Below are 17,237 nucleotides of genomic sequence, written 5' to 3' on the forward strand. Positions count from 1 at the left end.
TGCCTTGGTCACAGAGCTTATACGGCAACGCGTTTCGATCAGAGTGATCTTTATCAAAGCCATACTTTGATCTGGTTGTGCTCCTCTATATGAGGAGACTCCACCAACCAGAACATTACTCCACCAACCAGTACGATATAGGTAATATGCTCAATGGAAATAGAAGTATATCGGCAGTATCAAAACATTTTGTCATGCACCATTCACGCAGTACTACGTATTTCCAGGTCCAGGGAATAGAACGAGTTAATGCATCTCCTCGTGGCGGCAATATTAGATGCCGTCTTCTCACACGAGAAGCACATTGGATTTTCCAATTGAATACTCGTGTCCCAATGGGAGTGAACAAAAGAATTGAAACTATGTTACATTATTGTTGATTGTGAGATGAATATTTTAAGTTGTATTATATGTTTAAATATTGGTTTTAAAATAGGACCTTGCAAATTTTCATGTGATTTATACAAATGTTCTGGTTGGTGGAGTCTCCTCATATAGAGGAGCACAACCAGATCAAAGTATGGCTTTGATAAAGATCACTCTGATCGAAACGCGTTGCCGTATAAGCTCTGTGACTAAGGCACTTATCGGTGGGAGTGCGCACACCATGGATATTTGGATTTTAAATTTGGATTTAATAAATGAATTGTTTTAAGGAGCTGGAACTCAATTTTTCCTTTTACGGGGAGATATACTCGCGTTCTCGCCTGTTGATGGTTCGGGGGGAGAACGGACCCTTGAAAGGAATCTGTCGCCCCCTTCACTCCGTTAACAAAAAAAAAAAAAAAGGAAAAAATTGAAAATAAAAACGTTGGGGTCTGAAACAGACCCAAGTGCCTCCTACAGACACTAAGCAAGAACCGGTCGAATCTCAGCCAGTGAGAGGGTGTATACTGCAGAGGAGGAGTTAATCTTTCTGTATTACTAAGTGTCCTCCTAGTGGCAGCAGCATAACACCCATGGTCCTGTGTCCCCCAATGAGGCGTAGGAGAAAGCTGATTTAAACCAATAGATCATTTCTTGATGATCTCCTCCCTGAAGGAAAAAACATATATATGTTGAAAAAAAAAAAAGAAAATTATATATATATATATATATATATATATATATATATATATATATATATATATATATATATTATTTTTTTTTTTAATTTTCATTCATGTGACCAAACAGGTGATCAAAAACGTTGGTTTCTATACTAGAGATGTGTTAGTAATGGGAAAAAAAGTTATATTATAAATAAATGGCATCTGTTTCTGTAAACCAGTATGACTGGATCTATTCCAACTTACCTGAAAGCAGACGGTGTTGAGAGAGTCTTTTCTGAAGAAGCATCCAAGGCTTGTAAATCTTCCAGTGTAAGTCTAGCAAGCTGCACCCCCGCCAAGCGGAGCAGCGGAGAGTGATGGCTTTTGTTCCACAAAATATACCTCAGCTGGTAGAAGAGAAAGCAGCCTTCCCAGGACAGTTTCACAAAGGGGTACGAAGCGAGAAATGCCTTATAGAACCTTTTACTAAAAGAGGTCTGGTTTTGTATTGAATAATCTTCATCCTCTCGCAGTCTGTTAATAAATTTTTCCAGTTTCACCCGTAGATACGGTACAAGTACCAGAAGCGCAAGGGACCTCCAGTACACTTTCCTCTGCAGAGTGAAATGTCCACCACTTTCTCCCATGACCACTCTTTTTAGTCCGTAGAAGTTCTCAGAGAAAGAAGCACTGGCCCATGATAAGTAATGCTGCTGGAGAAGCAGGTCCAGCAGGGTGTAGAGTTCATCAAACCATCTCCATAATGGACCAAAGCGTGCAGGGTTCGATTCTGCAAGGACCTGTGAATTAGTAGTACAAAGTAATTTATGGTCCATACCCGATTCTGTACTTATGCTTTATTCACACATACAAGTCATATTGTGTCGCAGATGCATTATTTTGTACAAATGACAAACAATAGCGAGGTTGGCTACGATATTGTACTGCAGAAAACTAGACACCATGGGAGAAGAAGATGGAAAGTGTCATCTTTTGGACACCTTTTGCCTTTTTCTTTTCCCCAGTGTGCAGGCTTAACCCACAGAATAAATAGCAGGGACATTTTCCTAATGTGAGCTTATAGAACATCTGGAACTAGGTCTTAGGTTAACACACTGTGGGCACACCTTTTATTAGGTGGCACAGAAGGGCACTGTCCAAAACTAGTACTAAAATAAATCCAGCACAGACTGCTCAATAATATTGGTCATGCATACAGAACCAGGAGTACATATCTATATATTACCAGACCAGCGCTACTACTCCATACTATATATTGTTTCCCCTGGTTTTCCCTACGGGCAAGGTGCATAAGAGGATGCTGCAACCAGTCAGCAGCCACTGTTTAGCTGCAGCGGTCACGTTTCATGTAAGCAAGAAAAAATTGTGACTACTGCAGTCAATCAGCGGCCACCTGATGTCATTTACCAGAAGAGGAGTCAAAGAGGCTGATGGCGAAAAATGTATGGAGTAACACCCATCTATTACGCGAAAACCAATTGTAGTAAAAAAAAAAAACAACAAAAAAAACAAAAACATGTAATACATGTACATTCACAAAATGGAGTGGACAATCCATTAAATCGTCCTTCTGAATGCTTCTTTCATGTGTATGGATTCAGGAAAACTTCAACCGTTTTTAAGCCTTGAGCCCTTACCTTGATGATGTGATGCAGTGCAGGCCTCACCGCTGCCATCAAGCTCTCCTGAGCCACAACTTCAAATATAGAGGGTCGGTTATCATCTGGGGTGGCTGTAGTGATGTGAGCTCCACGTTCTGCCATTTTTAGAATTTTATTATTTTGTCCTCAAATGTTTTCTTTAAATTCAAAAAGTTAAAATTTACGATTGCAGGATTTTCCTATAAAAAAAATTTGAATAATGAATAATTAACTCCCCCTTATGTTAATTAACATACATGCTTTATTAACTAAGAAAATACGATGAGGAGCAGATATGAATGTGTGATGTGCTAAGGACTAGTATCTTTAATATCAGGATAATACTAAGCCATTGTCTAGGACATCCAAGGTGTTATCCAGGTATACGCTTCCACCCCATCTAACATGAGGCGTTGAGAGATTCAAAGAACGAGTGGTACAGATGTCAGAAGCCCAGAAAATACTGTGCACAAGTCTTCTAATAAGAATACAACCTGTGCTCGTTACTTGCTGGGCATTTGATGGCATCATCACTACAAGAATTAGAAAAAATGGCAGGAACCATCAGAATCGGGGCACTGGAACACCAAGTACAGCAATTTACTAGCCTCTCATAAAGCGTACCTGGTTATTTCTCATGTGGTCGGTCAATGCCCGGTAGGGTTTATTATAACCTAAACTTTTCAATCCAATATCTGCACAATGGTGAGAACCTAAAAATATATATTTTATTTAGCGGCAATTCCATGATATGGGCAGTTTAACAAGTTCAAACTGGTGAAAGATCTTCTTTAAAATTGTCTTCTGGCCATACCTTTTGAAGGTACAACTTTCAACATTGATGTATCTCTAGGAAAGATATATATTATAATAATATTTAATAATTAAAAATCAGAATAATACTAATACATTTTATTCACAGTGTAAAATCAAAAGCAAACTGGATTCGTGTGGTAATGTATGGGGACAGAGCCTCGTGTGGTAATGTGTGGGGACAGAGCCTCATGAGGTAATGTGTGGGGACGGAGCCTCGTGTGGGAATGTGGGGGGGGGGGCGGGATTATGTGTGGTAATGTGGTGGGGAGGGATTATGTGTGGTAATGTGGTGGGGGAGGGATTATGTGTGGTAATGTGGTGGGTGAGGGATTATGTGTGGTAATGTGGTGGGGGAGGGATTACGTATGGTGATGTGGTGGGCGGGATTATGTATGGTGATGTGGTGGGCGGGCGGGATTGTGTGTGGTGATGTGGTGGGGGGCGGGATTGTGTGTGGTAATGTGGTGAGGGCGGGATTATGTGTGGTGATGTGGTGGGTGGGCGGGATTGTGTGTGGTGATGTGGTGGGGGCGGGATTGTGTGTGGTGATGTGGTGGGGGCGGGATTATGTGTGGTGATGTGTGGGGGCGGAGCTACTGTGCAGGGGGCGGGATTAGCGAGTAATCACAATGAGATATATATATGTCATTTAAACTCATTGATGGTGATGTGTGTCAGGGCTCTTCATATCACTGAAAGCAATTGCAGATACCTGTGCAAATTAGTTTGGCAGGTGTGTCCAAATAAAGGCAAGACTACTTAAGAAGGTTGTTCCACATTATTAAGCAGCCTACATTTTTTGCCAAAATGGGAAAGAAAAAGGATGTGTCGGCTGCTGAGAAGCAACAAGTTGTGGAGTATTTAGGTCAAGGCATGACTACAATCAACATTGCCAAGACACTTCATCGTGATCATCGCACAATCAAGAAGTATGTAGCCGATTCCCAGCACACACGTGTGCGTGCTGATAAGGAAAAATTGAGGACTCTTTCCAACAGGCAATTGCGTAAGGTTAAAAGAGCAGCTGCAAAAGTGCCTTGTCATAGCAGCAGACAAGTTTTTGAAGCTGCTAGTGCCTCCAACGTCCCCAGAACAACAAAAAAACCTTCAGAGGTTTGCAGCTGTGCGTAAGCCATCCTGTCAACCACCTCTATCCACTGCACACAATCAGAAACAGCTACAGTGGGCCAAACGATACATGGAGACTGATTCCAAACTGTTTTGTTCACCGATGAGTGCCGTGCAACACTCGATGGTCCAGATGGATGGAGTGGAGGATGGCTGGTTTATGGACAACCCATGAAAACAAGGCGCCAACAAGGAGGAGGTGGAGTAATGTTTTGGGCTGGAATCATGGGGAGAGAGATTGTCAGCCCCTTTATGATCCCTGAAGGGGTAAAGATGAACTCCATAATCTATGTGCAGTTTCTAAAACAACACTTCCTGCCATGGTTCAAGAGGAAGAACCGTGCTTTCCGCAGCAAGATCATTTTCATGCATGATAATGCACAGTCTCATACTGCAAAAAAACATCTGCATCTCTGGCTGCTATGGGCATAAAAGAGGACAAACTTATGGTGTGGCTACCATCTTCCCCTGACCTCAACCCCATTGAGAACCTCTGGAGCATCATCAAAAGGAGTGTCTATGATGGCGGGAGGCAGTTCACATCTAATGCTACTTTCACACCAGCGTCGTGCACTGCACGTCGCTATGCGACGTTGCGGCGCACCGACGCTAGCTGTGAATGCGCCGCACAACGGGGGCAGCGGATGCAGTTTTCCAACGCATCCGCTGCCCCATTGTGAGGTGCGGGGAGGCGGGGGCGGAGTTCCGACCGCACATGAGCGGTCGGAAATGCTGCAGAAAAAGCACCAAAAAAAGTTACAAGCAACGTTTTTTGGTGGCAACGGTCCGACGCAACCGTCGCACGACGGTTGCGACGTGTGGCAATGCGTCGCACTGCGTCGCTAATAAAAGTCTATGGAGAAAAAAAACGCATCCTGCAAGCACTTTTGCAGGATGCGTTATTTCTGCAAATCGACGCATAGAGACGTGCAGAGCACGACGCTAGTGTGAAAGTAGCCTAAGCAACCGCTCTGGGAGGGTATTCTGTCCACATGCAAAACATTTGAAGCAGAAACCATCCAAAAACTGACAAATTCAATGGACGAGAGAGTTCAGAAGCTTCTTTCGAACAAGGGGTCCTATGTGCAAATGTAACATCACCTAGAATAAAGTTTTCACTTGAAAACTGTTTGATTTCATTTTGTAATAAGCTGATAATGCTTATAACTTCACAATTGACCATTTTTTCGTTCAAAATAATAAAAAAAAAGGTTGAAAACTCTGCTGTGCATCATAATTTGGAACATGCATTTTGAGTGTTTATTTTTCTTAAAAAGATACTGTTTTCATAGGCAGTTTGTTCCAAAACATTGCAATTATACTAGAATAGTAGATGACTGCAATTCAGATAGGTAATTTAGAGAAAATATGAGGAAATATTTGCATAATAATTGGAACACAGTGTATGTATGTATGTATGTATGTATGTATGTATGTATTTTATTGTCTAAGGTCCTTTTTCTGTCACGGAAATCCCACGTCACTGATTGGTCGAGGCCGGCTGGGCGCCCAATCAGCGACAGGCACAGTCCGGCCGCCAATTGGCCCTCCCTACTCCCCTCCAGTCAGTGCCCCTTCAGCGTCATAATGCGGTGTAACGCAGTCCGTTAACGCTGCCATTAACCCTGTAAGTGTGACCAACAATTTTAAAAATAATAATAATTAAAAAAAAAGCTGGATTACTTACCGGTAATGCTCTTTTAATGAGTCCACGACAGCACCCCATATGAGAGAGAGGGATCCGCCCATAGGAACAGGAAACCTACAGAATAAAAGGAGGCGGTCCCCTCTCCTCCTCAGTTTAGTTTACAGAGTATAAAAAGGGAACCGCAAAAGCTTTAGTATTAACTCATATTCAGCAACATAAATGTCTTAAACTCTATAAAACCATTATTTGTAAGCTTAAAAGAAAGAAACTGTGCATAATTAGGGAGGGTAGTAAATGGGTGCTGTCGTGGACTCATTAAAAGAGCATTACCGGTAAGTAATCCGGCTTTTTACCCTTCGCCACGACAGCACCCCACATGAGAGATTTTCAGAGAGTCATTATCTGGGTGGGATTACTGTACTAAGAACAGCTCTACCAAAGGTCAGTTCAGAAGATGTAGATAGATCAAGTCTATAATGGTTGTAAAAGGTGTAGACCAGGTTGCAGCCTTACATATTAAATGGATTGGTACATCTGCTTGTTCCGCCCAGGAGGAAGCCATGGCTCGTGTGGAATGTGCTTTTATACCCACTGGAGGAATCTCGCCCTTTGATGTATAGGCCAAGCAGATAGCTTCTCTGATCCACCGAGATATGGTAGCTCTTGTGACCCCATGTCCTTTCTTGTGGCCCTGAAAGGAGACAAACAGAGCCCTACTCTGCCTCCATGTCTGAGACCTTTCTATATAGGTCAGGATGGCTCTTCAGAACAACATAAGTTCCACACCTTAGATGTCAGGAGTTACAGGGGAATCAAAAAAGGAAGGGAGAAAAATTTCCTGTGATCTGTTAGGTGGATGCCACCTTAGGGAGGTATGAGGGGTCTGGTTTTAGGACTATTCGATCTTGAAATACTAGTAAGAAAGGTGGGTCTACTGATAGGGCCTGGATGTCGCTAACCCTTCTAGCTGAGGTTAGGGCTACCAACAGGGCTACTTTATATGTTAGGACATTTAGAGGTATGGAATCTAGTGGCTCAAATGGGGAGCCGGTTAAGGCCTCCAGTACTAGATTTAAATCCCACGGAGGTAGACAGGGAATATGGACCGGGTTACTACATTCACAAGACTTCATAAATCTGGAGATCCACCTATTAGCTGCTATATTGCATCCATATAGGGCTCCTAATGCTGAGACCTGAACTCTTAAGGTATTTACCGATAACCCTAATTCTCTGCCTTTTTGTAAGAACTCTAGAATAGGTGTCACCAGAACTTGCTTAGTGAACGGTACTGTATAAAAATCAAAGAATTTATTCCATACCCTACTATATATTACGGTGGTAGATCTTTTTCTACTGAGTAAAAGGGTGTTTACTAGGGTTGAGCGACCTTTAGTTTTTTAGGGTGAAATCGGCCGACCACCGTGAAAAGTCGGGTTTCAGCCAAAACCCAATGAAGTATATTCTCTCTCTCTATGTCATCACTCTGCCCACGCTCATTCATTGGCTGAAAAAATGGCGCTAAACGCGCCATACGAAACGCGACTTTGGCGCCAAGATCGCGTACCACATGGCCGACCCCGCACAGGGATCAGGACGGGTTTCATGAGACGCCGACTTTGCCAAAAGTCGGCGACTTATGAAAATGAACGACCCGTTTCGCTCAACCCTAGTGTTTACTAGTTCCACTGAAAACCCTCTTGAACTTAATAGTTGCCTCTCAAATTCCACGCCGTCAAGTGAAGACCTTTCACTTGCGGGTGGAAAAAGGGGCCCTGGAACAGCAGCTCCTTGTCTGATGGAAGAATCCAATGGTCGCATAGACACATGGTCTGGAGACAAGAGAACCATGGTCTTTTTGGCCAAAAGGGTGCAATGAGGATTACTCTTGCTTGTTCCTTTCTGATTTTTCTGATCACTAGTGGAATCAGAGACATCGGAGGAAAGGCGTATGCCAGTTTGAACTTCCAAGGATGGTGGAGAGATTCCAACATGTCTGGATGATCCATGAAGTTCAGGGAAGTGAACCTTTTTACTTGTCTGTTGTCTCTCGTGGCAAACAGATCTATCTGTGGTATACCCCATGTCTTGTTATCATTTTGAATATGGTTCTGTTTAAGGTCCATTCCCCTTGGCGTAACATGTTTCGACTAAGGTAGTCTGCTTTGATATTTTCTACACCTCTGATGTGTAGGGCTGTTAGGGATGCGAGATGAGTCTCTGCTAGCTAGAAGATGTCTGCTGCTATGGTCATCAGACTTGCTGACCGTGTACCACCTTGACGGTTCACATATGCCACTGTGGTGGAATTGTCCGAGAAAACCCTTACATGTGCTCCTTGAATCTGTGGAAGAAAATGATTTAAGGCATATTGTACCGCTCTTAACTCTTTCCAATTGGAAGAACATGTTAATTCTGCCTGGTCCCAAGTATCTTGGGAAAGAATATCCTCCATATGTGCACCCCACCCCATAGGGCTGGCGTCGGTAGTAACTATCTTAGAAGGGTCTATTATCCATGGTACACCCTTTGAAAGGTGCTCCATATCTAGCCACCAGGATAGGGATTCTATGACATCTTTGGAAAGAGTTAGTTTACTTTGCAGATGTCCTTTTCCCTGAGCCGACAATACTTCATATTGTAATTGACGGGTATGAAATTGTGCCCACGGCACAGCTGGGATACACGAGGATAATGATCCCAGTAAGGACATAGCTTTCTTTAGTGTCATGTGTGGGTTGTCCATTGCCTCTGACACTTGATTGTATAGTCACTCTTTTTGACTGTGGGAGGAAGCATTTCTGACTTACGGAGTCTAGCTGGATTCCTAGAAATGTTTGAAAGGTTTCTGAATTCAGCCTGGACTTTTCGAAGTTGACGATCCAACCTTAACTCCTGTAGGGACGAGATCGTATTAGATAATTGAATTTTACATTGAAGTATAGAATTTCCTACTACTAGAAAATCATCTAGGTAGGGTATTATCAAAGTGTCCCGTTGGCGTAGATGAGCTATCACTTCTAATATCACTTTTGTGAAGATGCGGGGAGCCATAGAAAGCCCAAATGGCATTGCTACGTATTGAAAGTGACGAACCTGTCCTGCCAGGATGACTGCTACCCTTAGGTACTGCTGATGTTCGGCATGTATAGGAAGATGATAGTAGGCATCTTTTAGGTCTATCCGGGCCATGACACATCTAGGGAACAAAAGTTTGATGGTAGAACTAATGGATTCCATTTTAAAAGTATGATTACGCAAAAAGAAATTTAATTTTTTGAGATTTATGATGGTTCTGAATGAACCATCTGGTTTATTGATCAAGAATAAAGAGGAATAGAACCCTCTCCCTTCTTGATCCTGGGGAACCTCTATTAGGACTTTTTTTTTTTTTTTTTTAAGATAGAAGAGATAGGATCTCTAATTCCAGAGCCCTTTGTTGCTCCCGTCCTTTTGGTGATGTTACTACAAAAGAATCCCAAGGGATTCGATCAAACTCCAATTTTAGACCGAATTGTATAATGTCCAGAATCCATTGGCTAGATGTTATTTGTTCCAATTTGGGAAAGAAAAATTTTAATCTGCCGCCCACTTCATGGTCAGCGGTATTTGTTACGCTTTGGATTATAGGATCCGCTAAACAAAGCACCTTTTTGTTTTGGATCTTTCGTCTCCCATCGCTCCCTTTGCTCAAACGGTTTGTTTCTGGTAAAGGGGCGTCTTCTGAAGGCTCTCCTGTAAGATGGAAGAGATTGATTAGGGAAGCCTTTCTTTCTTTCTTTCTCCTGCTTTATTCAGGAGTTCATCCAACGTTTTCCCAAAAAGTAACTCACCCTGGCAGGGGATCGCACAAAGTTTTGCTTTTGCCTGTGCGTCCTCTTTCCAGTTTTTCAAACTGGAAGTGCTCGCCGGGCTGTGTTCACTAGGCCGGCTGATCTGGCTGCTAGGCGTAGCAAATCCACAGAGGCATCTGCCAGGAATGCTATCGCTTCTTTAATTAGAGGGATTTTTGGCAAGACTGACTCTCGAAGTTCTACCTCTAATTTGTTCCTCCAGCTGTTCCATCCACACTAGTAGTGACCTTGCAGTGCAGGTACTAGAGATAGCTGGCCTGAATGCCCCCGTGTTAGCCTCCCACGATCTTTTTAGTAAGGCTTCTGCTTTACGGTCTAACGGGTCTGTCAGGACCCCCGAATCCTCAACCGGTAAGACCGATTGTTTAGACGTGGAAGCGACTGCGGCATCAACCTTTGGCACCTTTGACCAGGAATTTAGTTCCTCATCGCTGAAGGGATAGCGTCTCTTAGAGGAAGATAGTAGGAAACCTCTTGTATTTTGCTTATCCCATTCTTTTTTAATCATTTCTTTAACCCCTTCCCGACATTTGACGTACTATCCCGTCGAGGTGGGGTGGGCCCGTATGACCGCCGACGGGATAGTACGTCATACGCGATCGGCCGCGCTCACGGGGGGAGCGCGGCCGATCGCGGCCGGGTGTCAGCTGCATATCGCAGCTGACATCCGGCACTATGTGCCAGGAGCGGTCACGGACCGCCCCCGGCACATTAACCCCCGGCACACCGCGATCAAACATGATCGCAGTGTACCGGCGGTATAGGGAAGCATCGCGCAGGGAGGGGGCTCCCTGCGGGCTTCCCTGAGACCCCCGGAGCAACGCGATGTGATCGCGTTGCTGCGAGGGTCTCCTACCTCCTTCCTGGCTGCAGGTCCCGGATCCAAGATGGCCGCGGCATCCGGGTCCTGCAGGGAAGGAGGTGGCTTACCGAGTGTCTGCTCAGAGCAGACACTTGGTAAGCCTGCAGCCCTGCACAGCAGATCGTCGATCTGGCAGAGTGCTGTGCACACTGCCAGATCAATGATCTGTGATGTCCCCCCCCTGGGACAAAGTAAAAAAGTTAAAAAAAAATTTTTCCACATGTGTAAAAAAAAAAAAAAAAAAATCCTAAATAAATAATAAAAAAAAAAAATATATTATTCCCATAAATACATTTCTTTATCTAAATAAAAAAAACAAAACAATAAAAGTACACATATTTAGTATCGCCGCGTCCGTAACGACCCAACCTATAAAACTGCCCCACTAGTTAACCCCTTCAGTAAACACCGTAAGAAAAAAAAAAAAAAAACGAGGCAAAAAACAACGCTTTATTACCATACCGCCGAACAAAAAGTGGAATAACACGCGATCAAAAAGACTGATATAAATATCCATGGTACCGCTGAAAACGTCATCTTGTCCCGCAAAAAACAAGCCGCCATACAACATTATCAGCAAAAAAATAAAAAAGTTATAGTCCTGAGAATAAAGCGATACGAAAATAATTATTTTTTCTATATTTTAGTTTTTATCGTATAAAAGCGCCAAAACATAAAAAAATGATATAAATGAGATATCGCTGTAATCGTACTGACCCGAAGAATAAAACTGCTTTATCAATTTTACCAAACGCGGAACGGTATAAACGCCTCCCCCAAAAGAAATTCATGAATAGCTGGTTTTTGGTCATTCTGCCTCACAAAAATCGGAATAAAAAGCGATCAAAAACGGTCACGTGTCCGAAAATGTTACCAATAAAAACGTCAACTCGTCCCGCAAAAAACAAGACCTCACATGACTCTGTGGAGCAAAATGTGGAAAAATTATAGGTCTCAAAATGTGGAGACGCAAAAACTTTTTTGCTATAAAAAGCGTCGCTGGTTTCACACTTGCGTTTTTGTCTGCAGCGTTTTTTGCACAAAAAAACGCATGCGTTTTTTCCCTATATTTAACATTGAAAACGCATGCGGATTTTTTGTACGCGTTTGGTCGCGTTTTCAAACGCATGCGTTTTTTTTCTGCATGCGTTCATTTTCAGAAATACAACCTGCAGTATTTTCTTGCGTTTTTAAGCACATGCGTTTGTTTGCGTTAAAAACGCATGCATTTAAACACACTGAAAAGCCACCCACCACCATCAAGGTGATAAAGGGATCCAAACCCTAACCCTAACTCTACCCCTAACCTCACCCCTAACCGTTTAATGAACATTTTCTGACAGTCATAGTGCCACGTATTTCAGTGCCACGTATTTCAGTGCCACGTATTTCAGTGCCACGTGTTTCAGTGCCACGTATTTCAGTGCCACGTATCACATATTTCAGTGCCACGTATCACGTATTTCAGTGCCACGTATCACGTATTTCAGTGCCACGTATTTTAGTACCACGTATTTCAGTGCCACGTATTTCAGTGCCACGTATTTCAGTGCCACGTATTTCAGTGCCACGTATTTCAGTGCCACGTATCACGTATTTCAGTGCCACGTATTTCAGTGCCACGTATTTCAGTGCCACGTATCACGTATTTCAGTGCCACGTGTTTCAGTGCCACGTATTTAAGTGCCACGTATCACGTATTTCAGTGCCACGTATTTCAGTGCCACGTATTTCAGTGCCACGTATCACGTATTTCAGTGCCACGTATTTCAGTGCCACGTATTTCAGTGCCACGTATCAGTGCCACATATCACATATTTCAGTGCCACGTATTTCAGTGCCACGTATTTCAGTGCCACGTATTTCAGTGCCACGTATTTCAGTGCCACGTATCACGTATTTCAGTGCCACGTGTTTCAGTGCCACGTATTTCAGTGCCACGTATTTCAGTGCCACGTATTTCAGTGCCACGTATTTCAGTCACGTTTAGGGTTAGGGTTAGGGGTAGGGTTAGGGTTAGGGTTAGGGCTAGGGTTGGAGGTAAAGTTAGGGTTGGGGCTAAAGTTAGGGTTGGGGCTAAAGTTAGGGTTAGGGTTTGGATTACATTTACGTTTGGATTAGGGTTGGGATTAGAATTATGGGTGTGTCAGGGCTAGGGGTGTGGTTAGGGTTACCGTTGGGATTAGGGTTAGGGGTGTGTTTGGGTTAGGGTTTCAGGTAGAATTGGGGAGTTTCCACTGTCCAGGCACATCAGGGGCTCTACAAGCGCGACATGGCGTCCAATCTCAATTCCAGCCAATTCTGCGTTGAAAAAGTAAAACAGTGCTCCTTCCCTTCCGAGCTCTCCCGTGCGCCCAAAAAGGGGTTTACCCCAACATATGTGTTATCAGCGTACTCGGGACAAATTGAACAACAACTTCTGGGGTCCAAGTTCTCTTGTTATCCTTAGGAAAATAAAAATTTGGGGGGCTAAAAATCATTTTTGTGGGAAAAAAAAGATGTTTTATTTTCACGGCTCTGCGTTATAAACTGTAGTGAAACACTTGGGGGTTCAAAGTTCTCACAACACATCTAGATAAGTTCCTTGGGAGGTCTAGTTTCCAATATGGGGTCACTTGTGGGGGGTTTGTACTGTTTGGGTACATCAGGGGCTCTGCAAATGCAACGTGACGCCTGCAGACCAATCCATTTAAGGCTGCATTCCAAATGGCGCTCCTTCCCTTCCGAGCTCTGTCATGCACCCAAACAGTGGTTCCCCCCCACATATGGGGTATCAGCGTACTCAGGACAAATTGGACAACAACTTTTGGGGTCTAATTTATCCTGTTACCCTTGTGAAAATACAAAACTGGGGGCTAAAAAATCATTTTTGTGAAAAAAAAAAAGAATTTTTATTTTCACGGCTTTGCGCTATAAACTTTAGTGAAACACTTGGGGGTTCAAAGTTCTCAAAACACATCTAGATAAGTTCTTTGGGAGGTCTAGTTTCCAATATGGGGTCACTTGTGGGGGGTTTGTACTGTTTGGGTACATCAGGGGCTCTGCAAATGCAACGTGACGGCTGCTGACCAATCCATTTAAGTCTGCATTCCAAATAGCGCTCCTTCCCTTCCGAGCTCTGTCATGCGCCCAAACAGTGGTTCCCCCCCACATATGGGGTATCAGCGTACTCAGGACAAATTGGAAAACAAATTTTGGGGTCCAATTTATTCTGTTACCCTTGTAAAAATACAAAGCTGGGTGCTAAAAAATCATTTTTGAGAAAAAAAATAAAAATTATTTTCACGGCTCTGCGTTATAATCTGTAGTGAAACACTTGGGGGTTCAAAGCTCTCAAAACACATCTAGATAAGTTCCTTAGGGGGTCTACTTTCCAAAATGGTGTCACTTGTAGGGAGTTTCAATGTTTAGGCACATCAGGGGCTCTCCAAACGCAACATGGCGTCCCATCTCAATTCCAGTCAATTTTGCATTGAAAAGTCAAATGGCGCTCCTTCCCTTCCAAGCTCTGCCATGCGCCCAAACAATGGTTTACACCCACATATGGGGTATCAGCGTACTCAGGACAAATTGCACAACATTTTTTGGGGTCCAATTTCTTCTCTTACCCTTGGGAAAATAAAAAATTGGGGGCGAAAAGATCATTTTTGTGAAAAAATATGATTTTTTATTTTTAAGGCTCTGCATTATAAACTTCTGTGAAGCACTTGGTGGGTCAAAGTGCTCACCACACATCAAGATAAGTTCCTTAGGGGGTCTACTTTCCAAAATGGTGTCACTTGTAGGGGGTTTCAGTGTTTAGGCACATCAGGGGCTCTCCAAACGCAACATGGCGTCCCATCTCAATTCCAGTCAATTTTGCATTGAAAAGTCAAATGGCGCTCCTTCCCTTCCAAGCTCTGCCATGCGCCCAAACAATGGTTTACACCCACATATGGGGTATCAGCGTACTCAGGACAAATTGCACAACATTTTTTGGGGTCCAATTTCTTCTCTTACCCTTGGGAAAATAAAAAATTGGGGGCAAAAAGATCATTTTTGTGAAAAAATATGATTTTTTATTTTTACGGCTCTGCATTATAAACTTCTGTGAAGCACTTGGTGGGTCAAAGTGCTCACCACACATCTAGATAAGTTCCTTAGGGGGTCTACTTTCCAAAATGGTGTCACTTGTAGGGAGTTTCAATGTTTAGGCACATCAGGGGCTCTCCAAACGCAACATGGCGTCCCATCTCAATTCCAGTCAATTTTGCATTGAAAAGTCAAATGGCGCTCCTTCCCTTCCAAGCTCTGCCATGCGCCCAAACAATGGTTTACACCCACATATGGGGTATCATCGTACTCAGGACAAATTGCACAACATTTTTTGGGGTCCAATTTCTTCTCTTACCCTTGGGAAAATAAAAAATTGGGGGCAAAAAGATCATTTTTGTGAAAAAATATGATTTTTTATTTTTACGGCTCTGCATTATAAACTTCTGTGAAGCACTTGGTGGGTCAAAGTGCTCACCACACATCAAGATAAGTTCCTTAGGGGGTCTACTTTCCAAAATGGTGTCACTTGTAGGGGGTTTCAGTGTTTAGGCACATCAGGGGCTCTCCAAACGCAACATGGCGTCCCATCTCAATTCCAGTCAATTTTGCATTGAAAAGTCAAATGGCGCTCCTTTCCTTCCGAGCTCTGCCATACGCCCAAACAGTGGTTTACCCTCACATATGGGGTATCAGCGTACTCAGGACAAATTGTACAACAACTTTGGGGGTCCATTTTCTCCTGTTACCCTTGGTAAAATAAAACAAATTGGAGCTGAAATAAATTGTGTGTGAAAAAAAGTTAAATGCTCATTTTTATTTAAACATTCAAAAAATTCCTGTGAAACACCTGAAGGGTTAATAAACTTCTTGAATGTGGTTTTGAGCACCTTGAGGGGTGCAGTTTTTAGAATGGTGTCACACTTGAGTATTTTCTATCATATAGACCCCTCAAAATGACTTCAAATGAGATGTGGTCCCTAAAAAAAAATGGTGTTGTAAAAATGAGAAATTGCTGGTCAACTTTTAACCCTTATAACTCCGTCACAAAAAAAAATTTTGGTTCCAAAATTGTACTGATGTAAAGTAGACATGTGGGAAATGTTACTTATTAAGTATTTTGCGTGACATATGTCTGTGATTTAAGGGCATAAAAATTCAAAGTTGGAAAATTGCGAAATTTTCAAAATTTTCGCCAAATATTCGTTTTTTTCACAAATAAATGCAAGTTATATCGAATAAATTTTACCACTAACATGAAGTACAATATGTCACGAGAAAACAATGTCAGAATCGCCAAGATCCGTCAAAGCGTTCCAGAGTTATAGCCTCATAAAGGGACAGTGGTCAGAATTGTAAAAATTGGCCCGGTCATTAACGTGCAAACCACCCTTGGGGGTGAAGGGGTTAATAGTGGGTATGACGGGGAAGGATCTACGTTTTTTCTGTCCTAACCCCGCAAACATGATGTCTTGAGCTGATTTTTTTCCCTTTCTCATCTGGGCACCCCATTGTGCTCCTGACAGATTTTACTAAGTTGTCTACACTGCTGTTAGGTAGACAAAGCCCCCCTTCATTCTCGGATGAACTCAGCTGGGATCCAGATTCGGCCGAGGATCTATGTACATCCTGTGATTCTGAGCTTGCTGGAGATCGGGACCTGCTTGGTTGGCGGGTACTGGTGCTACTTGTATGCGCCAAACCCTGCATTTCTTCCCGGGTTATGGCTCTAACATCAGATGGAGTCCTATTCTCCTGCCGTAAGGTTAGCATGATACATTCTGAGCATAACCTTTTGGTATAAGAATCCGGGAGGGGCTGCGCACATAAGGCACATTCCTTGTGCTTGGACTTGTGTGTCCTTTTCTTAGTCTAGAGGAAGGGGATACAGGAGGAACATATATCAGCATATAGGAAGAAGTTCTTTTAAAAACTCACCCAGTGAAGCTGGCAGGTACCGGTTCTGGAGGCGGATTTTTTGGCAAGTGATCCTTCTGTTTGGTGGTAGATCTCTTCTCTGGAGGTCGACCACCACTTTTAGTGCTGCTCCTAGCGCTTCTCTCCTTGCTGGGAGAACGCTGCTCAGCTGCAGGCAGGTGTGCTTCGCCGGCCGGTGAAGCCATCTCATACACACCGGTCCGACGTCAGCGCCGCTCTTTTAAAACTGGCGCCGAATCTCCTGCCTCCCCGGACCCAACCCGGAAG

The 17,237-nt window shown here is 43.2% G+C and overlaps 1 protein-coding gene across 1 annotated transcript in view; it reads right to left on the bottom strand.

Annotated features, from left to right (window-relative positions):
* The window catches only part of PEX12 (peroxisomal biogenesis factor 12), a 40,913-nt gene that overhangs the window by 19,186 nt on the left and 4,490 nt on the right, over nt 1-17,237 (bottom strand). The window contains exons 2-3 of the mRNA XM_077296261.1: nt 2,690-2,892; nt 1,296-1,831 (exon numbers count right to left, since the gene is read on the bottom strand). Coding sequence (XP_077152376.1) covers nt 1,296-1,831; nt 2,690-2,815 — 662 coding nt within the window. The 5' untranslated portion in view covers nt 2,816-2,892. The remainder of the gene's footprint in view (nt 1-1,295; nt 1,832-2,689; nt 2,893-17,237) is intronic.

This window comes from Ranitomeya variabilis, chromosome 3 (genome assembly GCF_051348905.1).
Source record: "Ranitomeya variabilis isolate aRanVar5 chromosome 3, aRanVar5.hap1, whole genome shotgun sequence".
NCBI lineage: Eukaryota > Metazoa > Chordata > Amphibia > Anura > Dendrobatidae > Ranitomeya > Ranitomeya variabilis.